At 43.6% G+C, this 25006-nt stretch overlaps 1 protein-coding gene across 11 annotated transcripts in view; it reads left to right on the forward strand.

The window, feature by feature from the left end:
- KLF12 (KLF transcription factor 12) overlaps window positions 1-25006 on the forward strand; it is a 249685-nt gene continuing 224679 nt past the window's right edge. For 2 of the 11 annotated variants that reach the window (XM_069802555.1, XM_069802556.1), the window contains exon 1: window positions 8-310. In XM_069802555.1, coding sequence (XP_069658656.1) covers window positions 98-310 — 213 coding nt within the window. In that variant the 5' untranslated portion in view covers window positions 8-97. Of the gene's footprint in view, window positions 311-354; window positions 548-1234; window positions 1758-1915; window positions 2481-25006 lie in introns of those variants that run through there. The other 9 variants (XM_069802558.1, XM_069802566.1, XM_069802557.1 and 6 more) reach the window with 8 other exon arrangements.

The following is a 25006-nucleotide window of genomic DNA, read 5'->3' on the forward strand; positions in this document are numbered from 1 at the left end:
CCCGCGGGGCGGGCGGCGCACCGGGGCGGCCGAGGGGCGGGGGCGCGGCCCCTCCCCTCCCCCCGCCCGGCTGCCGGTGGGGGCGGGGACGCGCCGCATGCCAGCGACGCCACCGGCGCCCGCCGCGGCCGGAGCAGGGGCCGGGAGCTGGGGAGGGGGGGACGCCGGCCCGGACCGGGCCCTTTGTCTGAGCGGCCGGTGGGGTGCCGCGGCGGCGGCGGTCGGCGGCGGCGTCCCCACCGTGAGGCGAGGCGGCGCCGGGAGCCTCCACCCCCGGCCCACCCTGCCGCTGGCTCATCATGTGACGCGGGTAAGTCGGCGGCGAGCGCCGCGGTTCCCCGGGCTGCCCCCATTCATTTCCCGGGGACGGCGGCGAGCCCGGCCGCCTCCCTCCCTCCCGCCCTCCGCCCGTGCCCTGTGTGAGCGAGCGAGCGGGTGACACTGCCCGGGGAGAGCGGGGCGGACGGACAGACAGACAGACAGAGCGAGCGGGGAGCCCGTGTCAGGGGAAGGGGACAGTTCCTCCGGCTCTGCCGCTTCTGCTCAGGTCTGTGCCGATTCCCTTTCTTACCAGGATAAACGGCTAACGTGTGTGGCTTTCGCTGCTGCTGTCCCAGTCAGCTTTCTATTCAAAAAAAACAAAACCAAAAACCGCTCCTATACCGAAGTTAAATAATTCTAAAGAAAAGCGGGGGCAGGGCGCCCCCCCCTTCCCCCAGCGCCGCCGGAGCGGAGGTTAACGGCGGTGTCCCGTGTCCCCCCCGCGGTGCCCCGGCGGCAGCGATGCCGGGGGGGGGAATATTTGTGTGTGCGTGTGTGTGCGGGGCGCTGGGGGCCGGGCCCCGCCGCCGGCCCGAACTTTTCCCTCAAACTTTCCCGCTGAGGCTTTAGGAGGGGGGAGGGGGGTGGGGTGGGGTGAGGTTGGGGTGGGGGGGGGGGAGGCGGTGAAAAAAGCTGGGGGGGGGGGAATAAAAAGCGATAAGCGAGGAGTGATGAGCTGGGAGCTGGGAGCGCCCAGCCCTTTGTGCTGCCGTCCCCGGGCGGGGGGGCGGGCGGCCGCGGTGCCCCTGCGCCTTTTTGGGGGGGTGGGAAAAAAATTAATGTATAAAAATAAATAAATAAATAAAAAATTGGAGCACAACGCTCTGTGTAGGGGGGAGAAATTGGAATGTAACGCTATATGGGGGGGGGGAATAAAAACCGGAGTGTAACGCTATATTACAAAATAATTACCTTCTATAAAATAAATACTTGCTCTTCCAGAAGTCGGCCGGCGTTGCTCGGGGAGCAGACCCCGGGTCTTTACGTTAAAAGCCTGTGCCCAGAGCGGCTGCGGGAGATGCGTGCCCCGTGGCATCGGCGTCACCCTGCGAAGCCCACCGAAATCTTCCCGCTGCGGGCGCAGCCGGGTAAATGCGCTGGGTGAGATTTGGGCTCCTGTCCGCCTCCCCCGAACGGGCGGTGCGGGATTCTGGGGGAGGTGGATAGGAGCGACCCGATGGGTTATTTCATAGTTCCCCCCGCCATGGTTTGCAGGGATGTGATGCTCCGCTCCAGACAGCGGGTTTTTTTCGGATCTTGGCGTGGCGTTCGCTCCCGCGAACGGGCTTGCGTGGAAAATAAGACGTTTTGTGCGCTTAGGGAGCAGGTACGGGCAGTTTGGTAGGAGGCACCGAAGAGAAGTTCACTTGCATCGGGGTTTATATCGAGCTTGTAAAATCCTGCTAGCTTTCGGCAGTCCCCCTCCCCCTGAATAAGTAAGTAAACCAATTTATTTTTTTTTAATTATCCACCATGAAATAAATGGTATTCTTCTCCCCCCCCCGTTTGGTGTTTGTTTTTGGTTTTTTTTTTTGCTTTTCCCTTTTTGTCTCGCCGCAGCAGGTAGACGTTCGCGGCAACTTTGCAAGGCTGCTTTATATAGCGCTGGCATATGGGCTCCATTTTCTGCTTTCTGGTTGGTCTACAACTCTGAAATGTACAGGAACAGCAAAGTGGTCTTAGCGTGGGATTAGTAACTGTGCTGAATAGGTCACAGATGGGGCGATAGGAGCATTTTATTAATGACGTAAGGCTGCTTAAACCGAGTCTGCTTTTTTCTTTTTAATATATTATTCGTGCTGGGGGAGGGGGAATATCTTTCTAATGGGACGTAATCAACTTGAAACCGCTGTCTGCAAGCTGGCGTGTCACCTATCGTCACAAACCGACCACGCATAGCAAAGGAAACATTGCATGCGGATTTTTTTTCTTTTTTTTTTTTTGGTAATGTTTTTTATTTTTTTTCCCCTCCCCGTGCTGCCGGAGGCTTTGGCAGCCGGTCGGAGCTGCTGCCGCTACGCTGCCGGCAGGTGCCCGGGCTGGAGCCTGGCGGGATGACATCACCCCCTCGGCGGACGGGGAGCAGCACCCATGCGCACCCCTCCCCAGGCCAGCACCCCCACCCGCTCGCCCACGCTGCGTCCAGAACAACAGTGGTGGTATTCTCCTTCCTTCTCTTTTTTTTCCCCTTTTATTTTATTTTATTTTCTTTTATTCCCCCCCCCCTTTCTTTTCCTGTGTCTGGTACCTGCAGCCGAGGGGGAGGGGGGCAGTCTGGGGAGCACCTTTTTTTAGGCAAACCTTTTCATTAGGATACTGGCAGCTTTACAAGGTAGCTTGGGCTTTTTTTTTTTTTCCTTCCTCTTTTTTTTTTTTTCCCCAGCTCACGGAGTAGTCAATAGCATTTAAAGAGGGCTGGGAAAAATTGTATTTTTTCTTCTGTCCCCCAGCTGTGGGGAAGAAGAGGCTTTTTGAAGAGGAGGTATGCCATGGGGCATTTGATGAGTGATTGCACGTGTGCTGGAGGGGCTGGGAAGGCGTTTAGGATGTGGGAGATACTGCTTGGTTTCTGCTTCTGATGGCGAAGCAATATCAGATGTGTAAAGAAGGGGGGATGGGAAATGAGGTATTTTAAATTATTTTTTTCCCCAGCGATGCTTAGTGGTAATATTTCCAGGCCTTCCTGCACTCTCTTTGTAAAAAAACCCTTTGCTGGAAAGCCCCCTGAGAGCCCAGGAAGACTCTGTGTAACAACTTTTAAAAATAAACTTTAAGATTCCAGGGCAGGCTAATCGCAGAGTCTTCTGCCAGCTGTTTCTGTCGGGATGAGCCAGACCTGAACGTGCGCAAGCAGAGTTTTATTTCAGGCAAGAAGAGGCTAAAATGCGGCGGGTCTGAACCAGCTCTTCTTCCCCCAGGAGATGGTGGAGTGGGGTCAGCGAAGGGCTTGGGCTGCAAAGCCCCGTGGGAGCGTCCGCCTTCCTCCTCACCCAGACCAAGGCGGTGGGTGACGGTGCCCGCCATAATTAAACAGAAACGCACACCATGTTTTTGAGGAAAGCGGGTGATGCCTCTCCCCAGTGCGTGGGGAATTCTCTGCTGCACCGCAGGGTTGCAGAAGGTCTGTGTAATTCGGTGCAGGTTTCAGGACGAGCAGGGTGTCCTGTTGTTTAGATTTTGGGTAGCTTATAAAATAAAGGGAAGGTGTGTGCCTTTTTCTCATCACTGGGTGGATGATGCCCGCTTACGCTAGGCTTCCCAAAGTTGTAGCCTGCAGGCTGCTGGATCACCTCGGTGAGCCTTGCGTGGCCGCTGGCGTCGCTTTTCAGGATGGCCAACCTCCTTGCTCGTTCCTTCAGGATGTCATTCGCATTGTGTAACAGGTCTCATCAGTACAAGGTTGGTTTTGACCAAGTCTTTGTTCGAATCGAGTAGAATATGAGACTGTGAATGAGGTGTTTGTGTATTAATAAAGCCGGAGAAATACTTCACTTCTGCTGAAGTGTTTTGCTTGTGGCTTTTGAAGTATTGTATCTTGATTTATTTTGTTAGGAGGATGATTGTGGTTTGCCTTTCCTTGATGTAACTACAAAATGAAACAAAAAATTAATTTCTTGAAATGGAAATTTAATTTTTGGAAAAGCTGAAATGGATGCAGCACTGAGACTTTGACCTTCTCAGCTCCTGACTAGTGGTTGTTTACTACAGCTGCAGCTGTGCGTCTTTGAAAGAGGAGGAGCTGCAAACACAAGCATGCTCACTTTCCCCAGCTAAGAGGAAAACATATAATGAGCATGCCGTTTCAAAGTGAGATGTAAAAAAAAGTATTGAGCAGTCAGGTGGTGGCTGTTCCTTTCCTTTTGTGCAAGGTGTGCTGTATCTGTAAGACAAATTTTGAATATTGGAAGTGCAAATGTGAAAGCATGAAATGACTGCACTTCCTATGTGGTGAAAAAGAAATTAATTTTTTTTAAACTAAATGCATGCTAATGCTAGAAAAGAGAAATGCTTTTGCGCTGTAGTACTAAGGACACTTTCAGCGTTGTTTGTCGGTGGAAAAAGCTCCACGTAACCTTACCCTGTGTTCAACAACTGAACTTTAGACAGTCCTCTTGCTTCAACTGGATGATTTTTACTGTTCTTTTTAAGTTGGTACTAAATGCAAAAAAAAAAAAAAAAAGAGCAACAAGAGTTATGTTTGACGATTCAGTGTCAAAATGATTGTTTTAGTTTATAGCTAGGCATAGAGCTACGTTGACAAACTTGACTGGAGCATTAACTAGACCTAATATATGTATGTGGCACTGTTGCAAAAGTGGGTGAAATTGGACCAACTGAGAACAGTTGCGCAGTTTCTTTCGGTTTATATATATAAAAAAGAAAACAAACAAACCTGTGCTAGTGGTGCTGTGCTTGCCTTTGGAAGCTCTTCTCTGTGCAGAAGGTCTGCTTGGACTTGGTGCCTTAAAATCTGTGAACTTTCTCGTACTTTTGCAAAGTTTGGTATGACTGGTAGGTTTGAAGTTTATTCTGAGTCTGTGCTCTCATGTTTGCTCCGAAGCAATAACTATAATACAAAAATGGTAGAGTATTCTTTAATTAGTTTTATTTACCTTTTGGTGGCAGAGAATTCTTAAAATAATAGTGAGACAGAAGGAAGAGGAAAAAATGAACATGGCTTTGCCAAAAAGTCAGTATATCTACACTGTATGTAACACTGAGCTTGCGTGGACCTTCCTTCCTTGCGTTCGGTGTAAAATCTCATGGTATTAATCAGAAAGCGTGATCTGGACTTTGGTCTAAGCCAAAATCAAATTATAATATACAAATATCTGTTGCATTTATGTCTGCTGCAGAATGATGTGTTTTGATTTGGTGAAGACAACTTTAAATTATGGTGTGCCTTGGTCCTATAACTATTTCTGTCATTTCCTGCATTTTTGGGAAGGGATGGTGTCATGAGCTATCCCAGTGTTTCTCAGCTGCAATACATGGCGAAACCTGGGAGTGAATATATGAAGTCAAGTGAAATATATTCAGGGACTGTATGCTTCATACTCAGTATGTTTCTTCGTGCAGTCCGCCTCTGTGCTCGTCAACTCCTGTGTCAGAGGAGCCCCTTCAGCTGCAGGTACAAGGGTAGGACTTGTCTAGGTGTTGGCTTGCTGATTTTTTTTTTTTTTAATTTTTTAAATTTATTTTTTTAAAGTTCAGTAAAATCACAAGGATACGAAAGCTAAGGTATATCAGAACTAAGATTGTGTGTGTTAGGGTCAAGGGAGCTCCCATAATTAAAGACTATTAAAAGTATGTGCTCCGTGATACAGAATAAAGTTTGCCAAGACCCTTGCACACTGGCATTTCCTACCCTCTGAATGCAATCCTAGCAATGGTTGTATTTTCTTTTTAATCTCCTGGTTTATTTATTTGTTTATAGTTTTTTTTAATATTTTTTTTTCTTGAAACAAGTGCACTTGTGCAATGTTGGTTATCCTTTTGTGGGTTGCTGGTAGAGCTGGCGTTGACAGCCTTTGGAGTCGGAGCGCAGACCAGCACCACTTGAGTTAAGGAATGTCTGGTTAGCAGTAGCAAGCTTTTGTCCTCTCTGTGAACCAGCCTCCAGGACGGGAATGAAGCATGCTCTTTGCTAATGGCTGGCACAGTATTTGCTACATAGCAGAGTAATGATGGGACTCAAAAATCCCGAGCTTTGTTCCCGGCTGCAGGGCGAGTGTGTTCTCGTCGTTTAAGTGTAGAACAATCAAATGCATGACCTTGGACATCCGCGCCGCAAAGGGGATAATTAATCAGATGATGCGTCGTGTCGGGAGACCTGAGTTCTGGTCTCGGTTTTGTCAGATGTCACCTAGGACAACCACTTCGTTACCCTCTCTGTAAGGCGGTAAGCAGTGACCCTAATTCCTAATTAGTGTGGGGCGTTGTCCGGTGGTCAGAGCTGCAAAGAGCACAAGGTTATGCATGCTAACACTCATCCCCCCGCTGACTACCTAAATAGTTTCTTTTTCTCTGCCTTGGCCAAGAAGGGCTTTGCTGGTGGTGGTGTTGCTTCTCTTTTCCGGAGCCTTATAGGTCCCTGACGGCAACGCGGGAAGCAGAGGCATGCCGGCTGGCCGGGTCGGTGCAGGTGACGTGCAGAGAGCTCAGGCCGGCTGGAAACAAGTTCAGGTCTGTTGGTGGAGTTGGAGATGCCACCAGCGAGCTCTGGAAGCCTTCCTGAGCATGGGCAGACTGTCATTCTCGGATATTTTGTTCAACCCTCGACAGACTGGTGTTGACATGGGTAAAGGCAACTATCTAACGCCAGCAGTTTCTGTCGTCTTCTGTGGATCCCTGAGGGAGAATCTTTCCAAACAGAATATTCTGAATAAAATAATATATTAGCTTTTTTCCCCACTACCAAAATTGTCAGAAGTGACTGGTGTGCTCTCAAAAATGTTCAAATCAAACTTTGCAGAAGCAGTCACTGAGAAATTCAGCTGAAATGATTGAAGTCTGTTAAATGGAATAATGCGACATTAGAAATTTGTAACATGAATTTCAAAGAATGACTGTGACACTTGTCATTTACCATGGATGTTACTCCTTTTTTTTCCATGGTACCAGCATTTTTAGATGGTCTGCTAAAAATTCAGGACACCTTTTACAGCAGATGTGATAACACGTTGTCATCCAAGGTAGCCACTGAGATATCTAGGGTTAATGGTATCAGTTGCCAGTTCTTCCTAGGAAAAAAAGAAAGATAACGGCTCTGAGTATTACGTAGTAACATCTGACGTGAATCTCAGCAGGACTTGACTTAAAATCAGAATAATATAGAAATATTTTTTTTGTATCTGTCTTTATTTTGAGTGTGCAATGCTGGCATAAAACAGTTTTGAGTTAGTCTTCAAGTATGGGTTGGCAGTGCTCTAGAAGAGCATGTAAAGAGCTGTGATTGATGACACTTTAAAATCTTTTTAAGTGTTGGACAGTAGTTGGAGCTCTTCCAGTTCCTTTTTCAGAGAATCTTTCCATTGCAAGAAAATTTGGGTTAAGTGGGAAATGAAAAGATTTCTCTTAAAAAAAAAAACAAAAAAAACCAAACCAAAACCAAAAAACCAAAACCAAAAAAAACCCCCACAATGAAAAAAACCCAAAACGCAAAGGTGGGGAAAAACATTCCTTTCCAGTTTCTATAAATCAGTAGGAGTTAGAAGGCAACTTAGTTTTTCACTGGTTCCATCTAACCAAGGAAATCTTTCATATAGGCAGTGCCCTACAGAATTTTGAAAGGGAAAAATGAGCAAAGTGGGTTATTTTTCCCCTTTTGAAAGGGAGAGCATGCAAACTCAGTCTAGTTGGTAGGCAGATTTGGAGGCTGCTATTTCGGAAAGCATTACCATTTTCACTTTTACTTTCCAGACCTATATTCAGCTAAATCAACGTTTTGCTAAAATGTCTTTGACATTTGTCTAAAGACTACATATCAATAATTATGCACCTTCTATTTTGAGAAGGTGATAGATGTGTAATTTTTGGCTGTGACTCTGTTGGGATAAAGTTTACAATAGTCACATCGATCAATTAAATATAAACATAGCACGAATTGAAAAATATAATGAGAGTTAGTACACTTTTTTCTTCTTTGCATCCCAGCCAGTATCCAAGAGGGGTTTATCTTGTGCTTGTCAGAGATGTGCTCTCCTTTAGGTTTCACGTGTTTCTGGATTTAAGGAGACAATATTTCTTTTTCATTGCGATGCTGAAGAAGCATGTGGGCTAGGCAGGGATGGGAGGCTTGAGTCTATGCATAGCAATTACAGACACTTGCCTAAGTCACTTCTGGTGGATCGCTTGAATAAAATACATTCCTTTCCCCAAAAGAGGAGCCTGGCTCATCCTCGCCTCGGAGGTGTGTACTAAGGTCATGACACCGGAACCATTCTCGTGGTCAGAAGGCCATCAGAAACCCTCTCCGTTGGCTGACAGTAGAGGACGTCTCAGATGTTCAGCTCACACGTAGACGCGTGCGCTGTGCTTGCGTGAAGATGGGTGAGAGGAGACCCGCTCTGCTGAAATCCTGGGAGGAGCGTTCCTGGCCCTGCGGGGTTTGGTGGTGGCGAGGAAGGAACAGCAGTTTCTGTGGGCTCTTCTGGTGGCTCCTGTTACTTCGCGTTTAACTAGCCCCGTGTGTTGTGAGAGCAGGCACCCCTAGCCAGGCTGTGGTTTCCTACAGCAGGGACGGCACCGGGAGCTTAGCGCTTTGGTACCCAAGTCCTCTTGTGGGCATAGCCTGAAGTCCGTCAGCAGAAACAAAAAATGCTTGTACTTTCAGTTCCCTCCCAAATACTGTTGAAGGTCTGTGTGTGCCTGGCTTTCATTGACATGTCTTTTTCCTTGCCCTAACAAAGCAAAAAAACCCAAAAACAAAACCAAAAAAAACCCCCCCAAAACCACAAAGAGAAAAGAAGAGGAATTAAAGTAAAAGGAGAAAGTTTCTTCTTGTGATGACTTCTGACCGCGGTCGATGTTGCATGTTCCCATCCATCAGTTCTCACCCCTGTGTGTTCAGCTATTGCTCTGCCTTCTGCCTCTTGCCAGCGGTGCTGCCCTGCACCCCCTCGGGTGAGGAGTGCTGGTCTCCGACAGCCGCTTCGTCTTGCTGTAACCCTTCTGCTGATGACCTGAATGGAACAGTGTCTTGTCGTTAAAAAGCTTCTTTAATTGTTACTTTCAGCCACATTTTCTGCATCCTGGATTATTTTAAAGCTGCCTTCATTTTATGAAAAGTGTAGCAACTTGAACTACTCTTCCCCTCCCAGACCCTGCTTTTTCCTAAAATCGTTTCTACTTGTACTGTTGTGCTTTCAACCCATCTGACTGAAGAAGCCAGGGGCCCTTAATGCTATTTATAGTGCATATAAAATATATATATATGTGCTTAAAATTGCTACTTGCTCTGTGTGAGGGATATTTTCTCAGTTGTTCAGCACCTAACTGGCAAGCCCTCTGAGCAGGGCTGCCTCTCTGAGCGTGCGGCTTTCCGTGGTGGCTTCTGCCTGGCCAGAGAGCGGGGCAGGTGGGGTGAGGATGCTCCCCGGCGTTTGGCCTGGGTGCTGGAGCATCTTTCAGCAGGCCCAGAGCGAGCCAGGGTCAATCCTACATCCAGGCTGGCTCCTTGGATATTACTGTGATACCATAAATAGAAACGTGAGGGTAGCACAAAAAGTCTTCTTTTCATATTGGTTAAATATTAGAAATATGAAAATAGTCAGTGGAAGTGTTCTCCTTGTGTTATACAATGTTAAAACTAATTTGGCAAACCCGAGAATCTTTATCTGTATCAAATAATCTGTGAAGGTAATTTTTATAGGAGGGAGCAGAAATGAGACAAATGCTACAGCAATCATTTGATATGATCTAAAACAGTAATTCCAGTCAGCATTTGTCAGACATCATAGTGTTTTCAGTTTAAAAGTTGAACGACTAGACTGCGGCTTTTATGAAGCTCAAGGATTGGCAACTGTGTCAAGTACGGGAATTGTGTCCTAAAAGCATCTTGACGGAGCTGCAAGTGCTGCAGAAGCAGCGAAGCCACGAAGCCACATTTAACCAACATGTAAGTTGCAAAGACTTTAAGGATTTCTGCCTGGATGAACAAGTTTGAATTTAGCCACAGATGCCGAATTCAATTGGTTCTCCCAGTTTGTAATATGAACCCTGGTTTTGGAGACCCGTCCAGTGCTGTATGTGTAGTAGGAGGCTTCCAGCTTGAAACTGAGCTCTTAGTTCAGTGGTTTAGGAGTATTTCTAGGCTGTTTTGCTTTAAAACCATCATCCTTGCTCTTGGTGCCTGATGCAGGCTTTCCTAGCTCTCTGTACAGCAATCTTCTGCCTAAACATGAAGTCGATGTTGTGGGGGATTGAATTCCCTGTCTTGTAGGCTAAACAGCATATTAGGTACCCCCCATAGAGTAGCGTGTAAAATACAGTTTAAGTCTGCAATGACTTAGTGAAAAGGCTTTGAAAAATGTGTGTTTGAGGTCTTAATTGAAGAGTGAAGCTGCATTTCAAGTTCAGTACTGTCCCAAAGGATGGTTTCAGGTGATGGCTGGCTCTGTTCAACGTCTTTAGTTGGTGGTGGACATGTTGGCATTTAAGCAAATAGCAGAAGGAACATACTGTAAAGTCAAACGAAGTTATACTTACTGGGGGCAGGACTTAGCGAAATGAGAAGAAATAAGAGATCTCAACATGGGATCAAATTGTAGATTCAATGCTTTGAAGATCAGAAAAGACCATTATGATCATCTAATTCAATTTAAATAATGCCATCAGTGGAGTATCAGCTTGGCGTGCATGAAGCACACGTGGTCTCTTGGAGCTGGAACATTTTGTGAATGCATGTTTGTAACGTAAAAAACTTCATGCGATGGGAAATCAACTGTCGTCTTTGATAAGCTGTTCCAGTGGTTGTAATTACTCTAATCTCTATGCATTATTTGTACCCTGAATTTTTCCATATATTTGGCTTCCAGCCACTTAACCTTGTTATACCTCTGTCTCTTAAGTGAGTGGTCAACCAGTCTTCTGTCAATTCCTTCTCTGTCTTCATTTTCAGAGTTTGCATAATTGAACAGTGTTTTAATTTGCGGCTGTTGAAGAAGGTGAATTCATTTAAATAATTTTGACTTTAAAGTAGCAGGCAGGAAAACTTGATTTAAACAATCAGTTTAAGTCTTGCTTGGTTTCTGCAGTTCTTACTGATTTTTCCGTTCCCAGTGATGTCCGTTGGGTAAGTGACGGTTAGTTTGCTGTTACGCAGCAGATGAAATAGTCTTTATGCAGACTACGCTCAAATTTTTAGCGGAGAGAATGTGTTGTGTGCATACCTATATATTTAGGAAGTTTGTGGAGTTAATGTTCATTTACTGAGTTTTAATTTTTTGCATGTTTAGTATTACACTATGACTGATGATGTGTTTCTTACTTACTAGATGGTTTGATTTTACTATGGACTTGGTCAGCTATACTTAGAAATTGGAACTTGTGTAAATTGTAGAAAAAATAATTGAAATTATTTTTATTAATATTTTGATTTATTTTTAATGTGCCAGATTAAAGATCTTAGTAAAAAGTATTTGTGTTTAAAACTAAATTTTATATTAAATACAGGAAAAATAATACTTGGTTATTAAGAGAAACTCATAGTTTCTGTTTAAAAATATCCTTGAGAGTTTTAGAATTAGTAGGTATCACCCTTCAGCATATTGTTTATATTAAAAGACTGGAAGAGAAAAACACATTTACCTAATTTCTTCTGCTCCCGGTAGATTTTTCAACTTCTGAATGAGCTCATTATTGGTCTGTGGTGGTTGAATAAGCTGTGAGAAAGAAGATACTCTATTATGTACCTGCTTATTGATTAGTTTACTACATTCGAGTTTTGTTTAATCTGTGATTTTTATCAGGTTAGTAGTTTCTTTGAAACTTCAACAGCAAATGAGTACTGATGAGCATTGATGAAAGAAGGAATGTAAACTGGTTTCATAATTTCAAATGTAATTTTGTTGAATAATTTAAATAAGAGTCAGAATTTTTCATTAGAACATATAATAATGTTACAGAAAAAAGCCATTTCTTTACCAGACAGATTTTGGAGCACTGTTGGTTAACCTGCTTCTTCTAGGAGTATTAAACATCGTCAAAAGATAGGAGTAGCTGTCTATTCTCATTTTGTGAAGCTGCCTATGAAAATAACTTTTTCACTTATTCTCAGCTGATGACACTGACACCTCGTTTCTTGGGTGCCCCTTCGGACATGTCTATTCAGTGTATTATATCTGAAGTTTGAAATAGGATGCTCGTTGGCTGGAGGTACCAGCTGAGCAGAATCGCCCAGGCTCAGTGTTTGGTGTGCCTGCCTTGTGCTGCACTTCTCAGACCTTTCTGTCTCTTGCTCAGTCTGCTTTTTCTTCCTATGTTTTTTCAGGATCATTGCTGTTATTTGGACACTCTACTTTTTTCTCCCCCATAACTGCTGTTCCTTAATCATACCAGTTTTAAAAGAGTGAGTAAGAATACCAGGTGGTTTTGCTGAGGTCTGCTCAACTTGGGGAAGTTGTGCTCTTTCACAGCGACCTTACCGTTGAAGTCCTACTGGTACTTGAACAAACTGGAGCCCTTCCCTGTAATTATTTCATCCTTTTTGGAGACTTTCTTCCATGCTTATGTGTACACTGCTCTATTTCCTCAGTCTTCTCAAGGAGATATAATTGTAAATAAAGCTTAATTTCTACATATTCTGACTTCAAAACTGTGATCGTAAATAACCTTATTTTATAAGGAAACCACACTAAAGATGGGCCTTTCTCTTTTTTTTCTCTGCCTTCTCCCTAACTTCTTGAAATAGCAACTAAAGGCCAAAGCAAGATTTTTTTATATCCCCCCCCCCCCCCCCCCCCCCCCGCTTTTTCATTGTATCGTTTCATTCTGTGTAATAACTCCATGTCTGCTTGTATTTCTCATGGAGCCAGGCAAAATGATGTAGGACGCAGAGTTATCAAAAAATAGTACAATTGGAAATGTAATTCCCTTCCCCTTTTCTCAAAGAGGGAAAGGGAGCTTTGCTGGCTGCGTCACTTTCTTTTTGCAAGTTGACCTAACTAGTGCAGATCCTGTGAGCAGGATCAGGGTTGGGAACGAGGACCGTTGTGCGGTGTAGCCCTGTGCAGCAAGTCAGAGAACTGAAAAGTGGTGGTCAGAGGAAAGGTTTTACTAGTGCTTCAAACTGCCAGAGAGGAAAGTGAGCCAGGTGAGAAGCGCTAAAAATAACACCCAGGCACAATGGAGACTCTCTGCCAAAATAATATCTCCTTGTGCTCTTGAGAAGTCCAAATGGGTGTTTACTTATCTGTGTTTTAAAAAAGGAAAGTGAAATGAGTGTAAAATTAGCTTTACAATGTATCTCGTACACCACTGCTACAAAACTAATTGGTCTGTGGGGAAACATCACTCTTCTAAAATCCAGTCGACCTCCGGTCACTTGTTACAGTCCCAGCGTTTGCTCCAGTTCCTCCTCCTGACGACAGACTCCGCTCCAGCGTGCGCTGCAGCGTCTTGGTTTAAGCTTCCAGTGGGGTGCTTGAAGTGGGCTTGTGCTTTCCTCCATTTGGCTTGCTGCTATTCATGATTTTTATGTTCTTTATGAACCACCAGTTTATTAAGAAACAGCCCCTTACAGCCCAGCAGTGGTGTATGAGGCTCGTGAACAGCTCTCCATAGAGCTTTTGAACTTTGTCTTCTGAGTACAGCTCTTCGCGTGGCAAAGAAGAAGTGTGAGCCTAAAGCGTCTGCAGTCATTAGCTTAAAATCCTTCCTCTGTAAAGGCTAATAATGATTTCATTTTTTACTGAAGTGGAATTTTTAGATGTTGTTTGTTGTTCTTCACCGGTAATGTTGCTCTTGTTTTCTCCACGCAATATCTACTAGACGTTTTATCTTTTTTTACTTTCAAGTTGGGTTATCTGGGTTTTTTTTTAATGCAGAATTAGTTTCCGTTGCACACAATTCTAAATATGAAAACCAGCCATCCCTTAATTTATATTTTCATGTTATAGATGACATAGCATGTTATAGGTCCCTGGAGCCCTGAATTTCTGGTGAAGATTTATTGCAGCAGTTCCTGAAAACACTGCGGTGAAGCAGTAACCCCTTGGTTTCTGGGTCGGAGCAGGAGGCAGCTGGAGCTGCACGTGGTGTCTTGGTGCTGGTGTCTCGCGTTACCTTTGGGAAAACTTGTGGTACCTCAGGAGGAAAGCAGCTCCGTTTCTTCCGTGTAGGTCAGGCTGTCAGGTGCCTTTCGCGTCCTGCTGTTCTCTAACTGGGACGTCTGAGGTCCGAGGTGACCGTGACATCTCTTGCAGTCTGGCAGGAGGGTCCCTGGGGCCTTTCCCTCTCCCTGGGCTCTGGGGGAGGGCTGCCTGTGGTGCGTGTCCTCGTGTTTGTCCTGGCTCCGGGATCTTGGGAGAGTATTTCTGCTCTTTGCCATCTGTTTCCCAGTTGTGCTGTCGGACTCCGTGCGAGTCACCCTTCTCTGGGATGAAAGCAGGTTGCAGGGGAGAGAAACGACTAAATTAAGGGGTGGAGGGAGGACATAAATGGTCCAAGAAAAGTAAATGTGAGTGCGTGTGTGTTTCATTAGTAAATGGTGGCAAAAAGAAAGCCCGTTGTTGCTACGTGGTGACTTAAGATCTTTTGAAAACTATTTGCTGCTGAATATACTTTCCATGCGACATGGATTCCTCTTATTGCAGCACTAGTTATTATCCACTGAAGATCTTGTCCATTACTAATATCTCAGTCATCGGCTCTGGAATGACATTTCTTATACTGCAAATGACTCTGAGACGTTTTGTAAGACAGAAATTGGTTTTCACTGCTTGCCACAGAAGTTTATGTAGCTAATGTGATGCCTGGTACATTATGTAAAGTGATTCTGTTGTAATGGGTTCATTTTTGTTGTTTAAACAATCCTCTGTTGTAAAGTCAAAGGAGTCTCCTGGCTGCTCCTTCTAGGCTTGTTGAGAAGCTGCAGCTTTATTTCGTGTGTTGTTCTTGAATGTGGGTCTTTGTAGGTTGCAGATTCGTTTTGGATGCAATAAAGTCTGTTACAGCCAAAGTCCGTGGGTTCGGCTCGATGCCTGTTACATCAGGAGGAGGTTGAGGTGCTTCCTCGAAGGGCTGGTGTTTCTGTTGTTACCCTAAGCCACCAAAGAGCATCCGTGTCTTATCCAGTGTTGAGTTTCTCTGAGTGAACAAAATGCAACATGCTGAGGAACTCTGGATATGTGTTTTGTGTATTAAACAGTTGTCGAGGGCATCTTGTAGGTAGATGTGAGCAGATGTGAGAGCACGATGTGTATTTTTCTAGTCTGGATTCTTCTGGTGAAACTTCAGAGTCTTTGTTTTTCAGCGAGGATGTTTGGACATATAATGCTCTTTAAGTATAGCATTTAAAAGCACATTACCCGGCTCTTTGGAAACAGAAGTCTTGCAGAACTTCTAACAGACAGGAAAATGGATTTCTTTATTGCTTTGATCTGTCTTAAGTGTGCAGGAGCACAAAAATACTGTGGCAGGCATTTTGTGTTAAAGTTTTAAGTCTTTGCATTAATCAAAGTGGAATTCATAGATTTGTTATTTCTACTTAATGTCAGGCTGTACTTTTTCCTCCTCTCTTCTTCGGATAGAGATATTATGTCATTGCTGCTTTGCTGATAATCTTGCTTTTTCCAAAGATCCCATCAACAAAATTACTTCAAGTATATTTTGTGTGCCTCACCATTTATTTTATGTCTGCACGATGCAGTGAGCTAGTCATGCCTTAAATTGATTTAAATATCTGTCAAATAAGAAAAATAATAGAAAAAAAAAAAGTAAGCAGCATTGTATTATAACATGCTACTCTATCCCTGGATTTGGTCTCTATCTTCATTAACATTTGAACTTTACCATGAGATGCATAATACATTTTTAGTAGAGGGTGGTGAGATATGTTCAGACCTCCGAAGCTGGTGTACTGGCTGATAATTTGGAAGTAATTTAAGAAGTGTCTAATTTTTGCATTTGCAAAATGTTTGATCTGGACACTTTTAGATCTACCAATGGGAAAAATAAATAGAAAAGCTGAGTAATGCAAGGGTTATTATATGTCTGCTTCAGGTGGCAAAGTCCACAGGGATTTCTGTAGATGCTTGCTATGTACGTTGCTTCAGTTGCTTCTGCAGGCTGATTTTTTTTTTTTTTTTTTTTTTCGGAAGATGTAAGGAAAAGTGTAACTTCTTTCCTTTGTCAGACCACGAATAACTTCTATGAGCCCTGTAGCCATCAAAAGTATATTGAAGGAGGCTGTTTGCAAGAGGTATTACCCACTTGGTTTCCTTGGAAACGTGAAACATGTTTTACAAATATTGACTTGAGAAAGCTGCAGCTTAGAGGAAATCCTAAACTGTTGGTTCAGGCTTTTAAATTAATATCTCTGAAGAGTTTAGGCCGTATTGAAAGTCACTGCATGTCCATGAAATGATATTTATAATAATTCTGTGTTTCTGTGTTTCTCGGTGTAATAGCTAATTCTGGATGGTGGAGGACTGGAGAGAATCTGTGAAAGTTTTGCTGGATAAGGAGCGCTGAACTGGGATCCCTGGCTCCAGTTTTGCTTGTGTTAACCCAACTCCCGCTGAAGTTAACAGATTAATGCTCCTAAAAATCAGGTAGTTAGTGCCTTACGCACAGCTGATGGACTGCAACCTGGAACGTTTTCTTCTTGGTGGAGTTAGACGCTGTAAATCATCATTCATGTCTTGTAAATGTTCCTAAACTCTGTGGAGGGTGGTTTGAATGCTCTTTGTTATGTTTATGCAAGAGACTATGTGATAAGCCAAAGTAAATTATATTTGCTGGATAACTTATTTTGATTGTATAGGAATTTTCATATCCACTCATTTTTAAAGGCTGCTGATCATAATTTGGTCTTGCTGGGCTTGTTGAGGCTTTCAAAATGAAAGCTCGTTTATCCCTGGAGCATGGTGTTAGATTCATGCTGGGGGGGTGGAAAGGGGCATCTGTATGGGAGGAAAAGCATACGGCACAGTGCGTACATGTTAACGAGTGCCGAGTTGTATACAGAGTGGATGGAGATCGCTTCTTTGCGCTCATTAGCGAGGAACAGGTCTTGGTTCAGTCAGCCTAACGGAGGTGCTGCCGGCTGTGGTTTTATCTGTGCTTCTCTTAATGTCAGCGCTGGGTTATGCGGTCCCTGTTGCCACCCATCTGTGGTGCCTGTCCCTCCGTCACTCGTACCACTTGCACTGTAAGCGGACTGGATTGGATCAAGAAACTGCACTAACTTCATGGGTTTTACTGATTTATTCTTAACTCGGGTTATTTTCCCAGTTCATCCCCCCAAACAGCTGTGGCTGTGCAGGAGCGGACCAGGTGGTTGGAGGCCACCAGTGCTGCTGGCAGGAAAGCACCTCTAGCTGTTCCCAAAGTTAGGAGTGGGACAGCCTTATGTCCCCAGGGTTTTGGATTTCCCCAGGGAAAAGCCCATCCCATGTGAGTTTGTGTGCTGGCTGTAGTGCTAGTTGTTTCATGGCAGGGAGAAGATGGCAAGGCACGGTTTTTAAGGAGGTATGAGGTATTATGATGAACAAATTATGTACTTGGAAAGAAAATGAGTATGCAAGCCTGTACGTCTGTTTTAGACCTGGATAAGACTTTGTGTGTCTCAAATCATTGGATTTTTCCCCCAAAACATATTAAATGTTTTATGCAAAATATTATTCCTTATGAACGGTGCCTTGCTTGGTTATTATAAAGGTGTTTATGGTGAGTGGTGTTTATGCTGAGTGGCCTAAGGTAGCCTTCTGTGGCTACGTTAATTAAGGCAGGGTGAATCTAGGTCTGCCTACATCCAGGGGCTGCAGGAGGATTTTACACTGGAAGTAGGAGGTGGGATGCAGGCAGGCGGCTGCACAGGTGCTTGTAGGGATCAGGTCCTAAGTGTCCAGAGGTGTTGGTAGCACAGGCAACCTGGGACCACTGAAACCTGTATGTCACAGATAATACAGCTGTGTCTATGGGCTATATGTCTTGTGGGACTTAACGTTAAGAGCAAAAAGGAGACCACAAAAGCCTTCTGTGCATGGGCCAAGCGATGCTGCTTTTCTCATCACGCCAGTTTAACTGAGGAGAAAGGCTTTGTTTAATGCTTCACATCCTGAAGGTTACAAGGATGTTTGTCTGTGATGTGGGTGCTAAGGAAGGGTTCAGCTGTATTGTTTTTCAGTGGCTGGCTCTAGCAGATGAAGGCAGCTTGCTCTCGACTTGCCACCTGCAACGGCTATGAATTACAGTGGCAGAGGCTGTGAGATGGCAGAAAGATAAATGAATGGGAGGAGGGAATCGGGGACCTATGGAAAGAGAAAAAGTGCATATCTAGGAAAGAAATAGTGGAAAATGGCAGTGATGCAGAATCCCATGGAGACTCCTGCTGTTGGCAACTTGTGTACAGAAGCGTTGAGCTGAAGGGGAGGTCAGTAAATGAGGAAGAAAGGTTTCTTGGTTGGTGTTTGCAGAAGGAACACTGAGAAAGGGAAGTGCTTGATGGGTCTTAGGGTGGGGTGGTTTTTTGTTTGTTTAGTTGTTTTAAAGCCCGCAGATGATCAAAGCAGAAGATAGAGTTTTGTATGACTAAAGGCAGAAAAGCAGGTATACTGAGTCATTCACTGAGGATCATGGACATGCATCAAAAAAAGTGAGTATGGCAGTTTAGGATGCCATATATAGATACTAACAGAAAAAGAAGATAATTATGTCAAATGAACTGTGATTCTTTGTGTAACCAAATAAACTACATGGATTACTGCAAAGTCAGTCAAGATGGGAACAAGGATTTGCAGCATAAGAGTTCTGCTAAAAGTATGATTGTTTTTATGTGAAGCCATTGTGCCAATACAAACTGAATTTCATACTGCAGGACTGATTGTAAGATAAGTGCCTCCAGATGAAAGCTGGAGAGAAGTCACTGCTCTTTACTTAAACTTAGAAAGAAGAAGGGATAACTGCAGTGAAGGTGAATAGAGAATTCTCAGAATATGAAAATAAAAGATGGAAATGTATGAAATGGCAGAATGCTATTGCTTTTATTTGAAGAGAGAGGATTATTCTGGGTTCTTTCATCTCATAATATGATGACTGTCTTCTGAATATCACTCACTTTAAGTCATTAGAATAGTAGCCATATAAGTAAGGTATGCAGCCTCTAAGGCAGTAGTCAGGAAAAAATATACCTTTAGACCTATTGCTCTTTTCCCATCTCTTCTGATTTTCTAGGGTGTTACCAGTAAATTGGTAGCTGAAAAAATCCAGTCCTGTAGAAACATCAGGGGAACTTTAAATGTTCAGTGTTTTTCTGGCAGAATATTGATACTATTTTCAGATTTAGATTCCTCGTTGTTTCTAGCAAGTATAGGCAGATTTTTAGAAATAGTTATGTGATATTTATTTAGCTGTTGCTTGTATAAGACTGGAGGCTCAGAGCATCTTTTAGCTTTGTGGTGGCTCTAAAGCAGCTCCAGCACAGCATCAGTGTCAGTCCTTGGATATGTTGGCTCAGATAGGTTGTATTGACTTCTGGGAGTAAGGTGATGAAAGAAGTGAGAGATGACATTAGTCACAGATAAAGGGAAATAACAATTCAAGTAGAAAGTAAATATCTCTTTCTTACTTACCTTCAGCCTCTAATGTGTGTGAATCTCTGTCAGTTGCTTCTCTGACTGGGCACGAGAGCTACAAGGTGTTAAAACTTTCTGGACGGAGTACTTGAATTCTCTGTAGCCTGATGTGATGAAAGAAAGATAGATTTATTTCTGCTGGAGGAAAGGCGGAGACTGCTGTTTTCAGCTCCATGACAAGACGTCCTTCACATTGATGCTGAAATCGCCATTGGAAGTGTTCAAGGCCAGGCTGGATGGGGCTTTGAGCAACCTGGTCTAGTGGAAGGTGTCCCTGCCCATGGCAGGGGGGTTGGAAGTAGATGGTCTTTAAGGTCCCTTCCAACCCAAACCTTTCTATGATTCTAAATGAGAGAAGTTAGTATGGAGGTAAGCTGGAAGTGTCATCTCCTTCGAATCAGAAGTGTCTCTTTCATGTCTTCCCGTGTGTTTGTCATGAAGCCGTCATTGCCGCAGGCTGCCTGGGGAGGCTGGAGCCACTGGGCAAATGGCTTCTTCTAAGAAAGAAAGGGCGAGGAAGAGAACTGATGGGTGGAATTGGCAAGGCCCACGGAGTCCTCATCGCTGACTGAAAGGAACTAATTATTCCGGACTTGTGTGTCAGACTTACTGGTCTGGATTCAAATCTGCACCCTGTATGACTTGAAAATAAATTCACCAAACAGCAATATAATAGACTGGGCGTATGTAAATGGTGAAGTTACTGAGAGCATAGGAAATACTGCATTTAAGAGGGAAAGATTCATGTGGCAAATGGAGTCTCATGGAAGAAGCCCGGTTTTAACGTACTCTAAAAAACCCTAAAAGTCTGAGATACTGGCAACATCCTCTTCAGTTAGCAAACTGCAGAAGCATGTCTGTGCAAAATGAGAAATATGTTTGCTTGGCTAGCTTTTCTGACTGAAACATTAAAGGTGTTGTGAAATACTGTAGAATGTATAAATGAGCATGTTGTCAAGAAAATCACTTTGCAACACGTGACGGTTGCACATAGAATGCAGCTGGGGTGGCTGTATGAAAACAAGAGTGAAGCTGGTTAGGAGCAGTTGGCCCTGTTTCTAAGAAAGATGACTTTCCTATATATGTAAGAACTTATAGCATTCTCCAGGCTTACTAGAGGCAGTTTATACACTGCGGTGCACCTCACTCAGTCATAGTGACAGTCCCAAACTTAATGAAGGTTGAGATTTTGGGGACAAGATTTAGGAATGGGGACAAGACTTAGGAATCTTAATTGCATCGTTATCAGTATTTCTCCGTGTGTGGTGGGTTGAGATGGAGGTGGGAATGGAGAGGAGGGAGGGGGAGCATCTGCTTCTTACTGAGCTACAGGTTTTTTTCTGAACTGAAGTAGTCATTGAACTAAAGAGGGGGAAGAGTTAGGGAAAGAGCAAGTCCTTGGAAAGAGATGAGCAAGCAAGAAAGGAGAGCTGCAGGAACTGATGGAGGACCAAAGGAGCGGCTTTCGGTGTGGGGCTAATAGGAGGTAGAGTGGCCCATGGCATCTGGGGGCTTCCTAGCGAATATGAGAACTGGTTGGGTTCCCACCTGCCAACAGGGTGTTCAGGAGAATACCAATAACAGAGAAGACCCAAGGACAGCAAGACCCAGGTACACTCAAACATAATACCAGGGGATGAGGGAATAAGGTTGTGCCTCTCAGCAGAGCTGAACTATCGCAAGAGCTGCGGTGGCAGTGCCAGGGTACCGCGTGCCCTCTGCGCGTGGGAATGCCGAAAATACGCATCGGTGGGTTTCGTAATTCACAGCCGAAGAGCCTGTGCCTCTGCAGGGGTATGCCCGTGTTGCTTGGGTCTAAGAGCAGCTCTTTGCCCAGAGCTGTGCACCGGTGCAGCATCAGCCCTCTTCTCCTGGCTCCGTCTCCCTTCCCGCTCAGTAGCAGCAGTAGCTCCGTCCTCGTGGGGGTCTGGAGGGCACGGCTCTCTGAACCAGAGGTTCTCGGGTGCTGGATTGGAGGTGCTGTCCAAATAGACGAAAAACTGTGGGATGGGAAAAAAAGAAGTGTGTTAATCTTGGATTTACTGGAAGTTTAAACAGTGAAGCTCTCGCTGTTTACACAGTAGATAGAGGAGTATCTATTAAAGGAAATAAACCACTGCATGTCAAAACCTAAAACAGCCACTGAGGGATTTTTTTGAAACAACTGTGCTTTAAAAAAGTCAGGTCCTTTAATTTGCAAGCAGCAGGGACATTGCATGGTGGAGTTTAACTCTTGATACAAGTGGATATTCACTTCTGTCACTAGCAGGTTTTTGCATGGGGAGTGTGGTGTTTCAGTCAGTGTGTCCTGAATGTCACTGTAGCTAAACTGAAGTTGTTCCTTCATAGTTTCATCATGTTGTTTGGCTTTATAATAGTGAAAAATCGTGTAGTTTGTAGACACTCTGGGGGCCGCCTTTGCTGTCTTCTTTTCTTAGATACTTACAGGTAACTTTTCTTCAGGGTTTTAAAGACTTGGTGCTTAGTTAAGTGTAGTATAGATGGCTGTACACGTACAAATTGCTGATTCTCATGGTTTATCACTGTGTCTGGGCTTCAGGTTAAAAAAAGTTGATTTTTTTTTTTTCTTTGACACAGTTGAAAATTTGAGCTGACATTGCTTCCTCATTAGTAATCAAAGCGCAGCAGGTAAATAGAGGCCTTCATTCACATGTGTAACTGTGCTGTCTTAAAAAAATGCAGGTGATACCAAAGGAATGAAACACAGACTGGTGCGTTGTCTGCTTTCATTTCACTGTCTAAGAGTATAGGTAACTTCAATGGGAAGAAAAAAAAAATCCTGCAGTAGGAACTTAGCATTGTTCATCTTGCCCGAGTATAATATGTAGAAGAAACTATTGATTCAAGCTTACACTTGCATTCTTTATAACACTTAGAAGTTCCTTCTGTCTTGTTGCCAGCTCTTCTCTCTTAATTAGTCTCTGTGTGTGTAATTTCTTTCTCTTTTTTTTGAAATCTAACCAGGTAATTGAGCAACAGCCTTCTTCAAATTCACTTACCAGTGACTGACTTCTCCTGTAGCCCTTCTTTCCCATCTCTGATATAAATTAATGATGCAATAGCATGCAGAAGAAGGTAAAAACCCTGGTACAGGTTGTCTGTATGAATCTGGGAAATGGTCTTAGCATTCATTCTTCTCTTATTCAAATACTGCTGATAATACTTGAGGGAGAAGAGCACTCTCATAAAGGTACTAAAACTGGAGGTGATATTAGATTGGCTTGAGACAGTCTGGGTGCGGTCTAGAGGTGCAGAGTTGTTTCAGCTCATTTACTGAAATAGTAAAGTTACCCTGCAGGTAAATTTTTAGGCTTTCTGAAGTTGGGTACTGAAAATGTGCGTCTGCTTTTGAAACAGTTCAGCTACTAGTATTAGTTTTCATATTGAGACACTGAAAAATGATGTGCATATATTTGTAAATAAACATAGGATAGTTGCGAGAAGCATTTTATTTACTTAAAAGTTCTTGCGTAAGTAACTGGAGACAATTATTACCCTTCCACATCTGGGAATGAACTGAGAGGCAGCCGAAGAAATTACTAGCTTTGCATCCTTTGCCTTTTTGCTCACAGGCATAAAGCTTGGTTTAATGTCAATGCCAGGGAAGTAGTAGTTACCCTTTTTCAAAAAGGGTGCTCCCTTCATTATCATCTGTACAAACTGAGAGTGGTATTAGATGTACCTCACATCATGTCACTTTAAAGAATTATGAATTTTACCTGGATAATGGTTTCAAAGAGATGAAAATGCGATTTGGGTTTTAATTCTTGCAAATTGTAGCATAGCAGTGACAAGGAGCTGAAATATTGGAGAGGCTGACTTTGGGGAGTATGTGATTTTTGTCAGTGATTCTACTAGAATGAAGAGAGGAAGAAAAATTTTGATCCTTCTCTCAAGATACCAAATACATGAACAGTTACCGTATTTGTGTTTAGTGCATCAGTACTGTGTTAAACTGAAATTAGACAAATGAAGTTTCAAAAATACTTTTTTCTGTCTTTATACTGAATTTTGTCAGAGTTACAGTGCATCCAAATGGATTATTGCTGTTCAGTAAGTCTTTCAGAAAGTGCATGAACACTACGATCAAACCATTTGCCGAGATCTTTCATACAGGTTTGTTATAATTAAAATCGGTACCCAAAGCACGCTTCAATTTTGCTAACAGTAGTGCTGGATCAGAAGGCCATGGAGAATAACACAGAGTACATGGGTGGTCCCTTCGAAGAGAAGCTGATCTCCTCATTTGGGTCTATCCAAAGACTCAGTGACTGTAAATTGTTTAATCTGCTTGGAAAGCACAAAAGCTATTCAATTATGTTAATCAGCAGTTCAGCATCATCACAGAGTTGAGCTGTGCTTTTCTTGTCTTGTTGGAGAATATTGTCCATAAATGCATCATAAATGTTTCCTTTTCAAATAATTTATTTGTTTTATTTGTACAAGCCCTGGTCACAGGTGAGGATCTCCTTCTGATAAGCGGTCCACAAACAAACTCCTGAGAGTCTTAAGAGTGAGACAGCTGGCAGTAGATGGACACAAGCAGGCTAATGGGGGAACACACGGGAGAGCAATGAGGGGGATACTTATCACAAAGAAGAAAAAACCCCAAAAACCCAAGCCCAAAGAAGTTAAAACAAGTGGAAAAACAGCTGAGGTCTCAGCACATCAGCATCATGGAAAAGAAAGTTTGAAGGTAGACAAATCCCTCTTGTAAGTGACCACGAAATGCACTGTATTGTGTGTGTGTGTATATATATATATCTAAGTAGCTATTCTAGATATATTTTCATATATATAAATACAGTCTTTTCTGTTTGTTTCACCCATCCTTCATTTGATTGTCGCTGTGCTGTACAAGAACTGCTTTGCACTTTCTTGGGTGTTTATGTCATTTCGGTACAACTGGTGCTTGCACATCAAGCGAGCCCATAGCAGTGATGGTTCACAGCTCTCACTGGCTCTTTGCTCTTCTTGACCTACTCTTTTTTCTCCCTTCTACTCAGAAAGCAGCTCCTTGCATCAAATCTACCTGAGATACATCAAGATAACTTTTCCCTTACCTTTTAAACCCCTTTACAACCCTTTGCGCTGGGTTTTTTTTGTTTGTTTGTTCCCTGGCACGTCTTGTCTGTATTCATGATGGACATTCATTTTCTATTTCACTTTACTGGTTGGTATCCAGCCCAAAGGATACATGCATACAAATCTGTCATCTTTGCTCAAACTTTTTATTTTTCAAGGAGATAACTTTTTCCCTTATTGTTGATGGGCATCTTTTGGTCTCTGTCTCTCTCTGCTGTACCTGTCTTTGTAGACTTTGAGTCCTCCTGGGTAAGGACTTAATGTGGAGTTGGGCTTAATGA

Source organism: Haliaeetus albicilla, chromosome 15, assembly GCF_947461875.1.
Source record: "Haliaeetus albicilla chromosome 15, bHalAlb1.1, whole genome shotgun sequence".
Lineage (NCBI taxonomy): Eukaryota > Metazoa > Chordata > Aves > Accipitriformes > Accipitridae > Haliaeetus > Haliaeetus albicilla.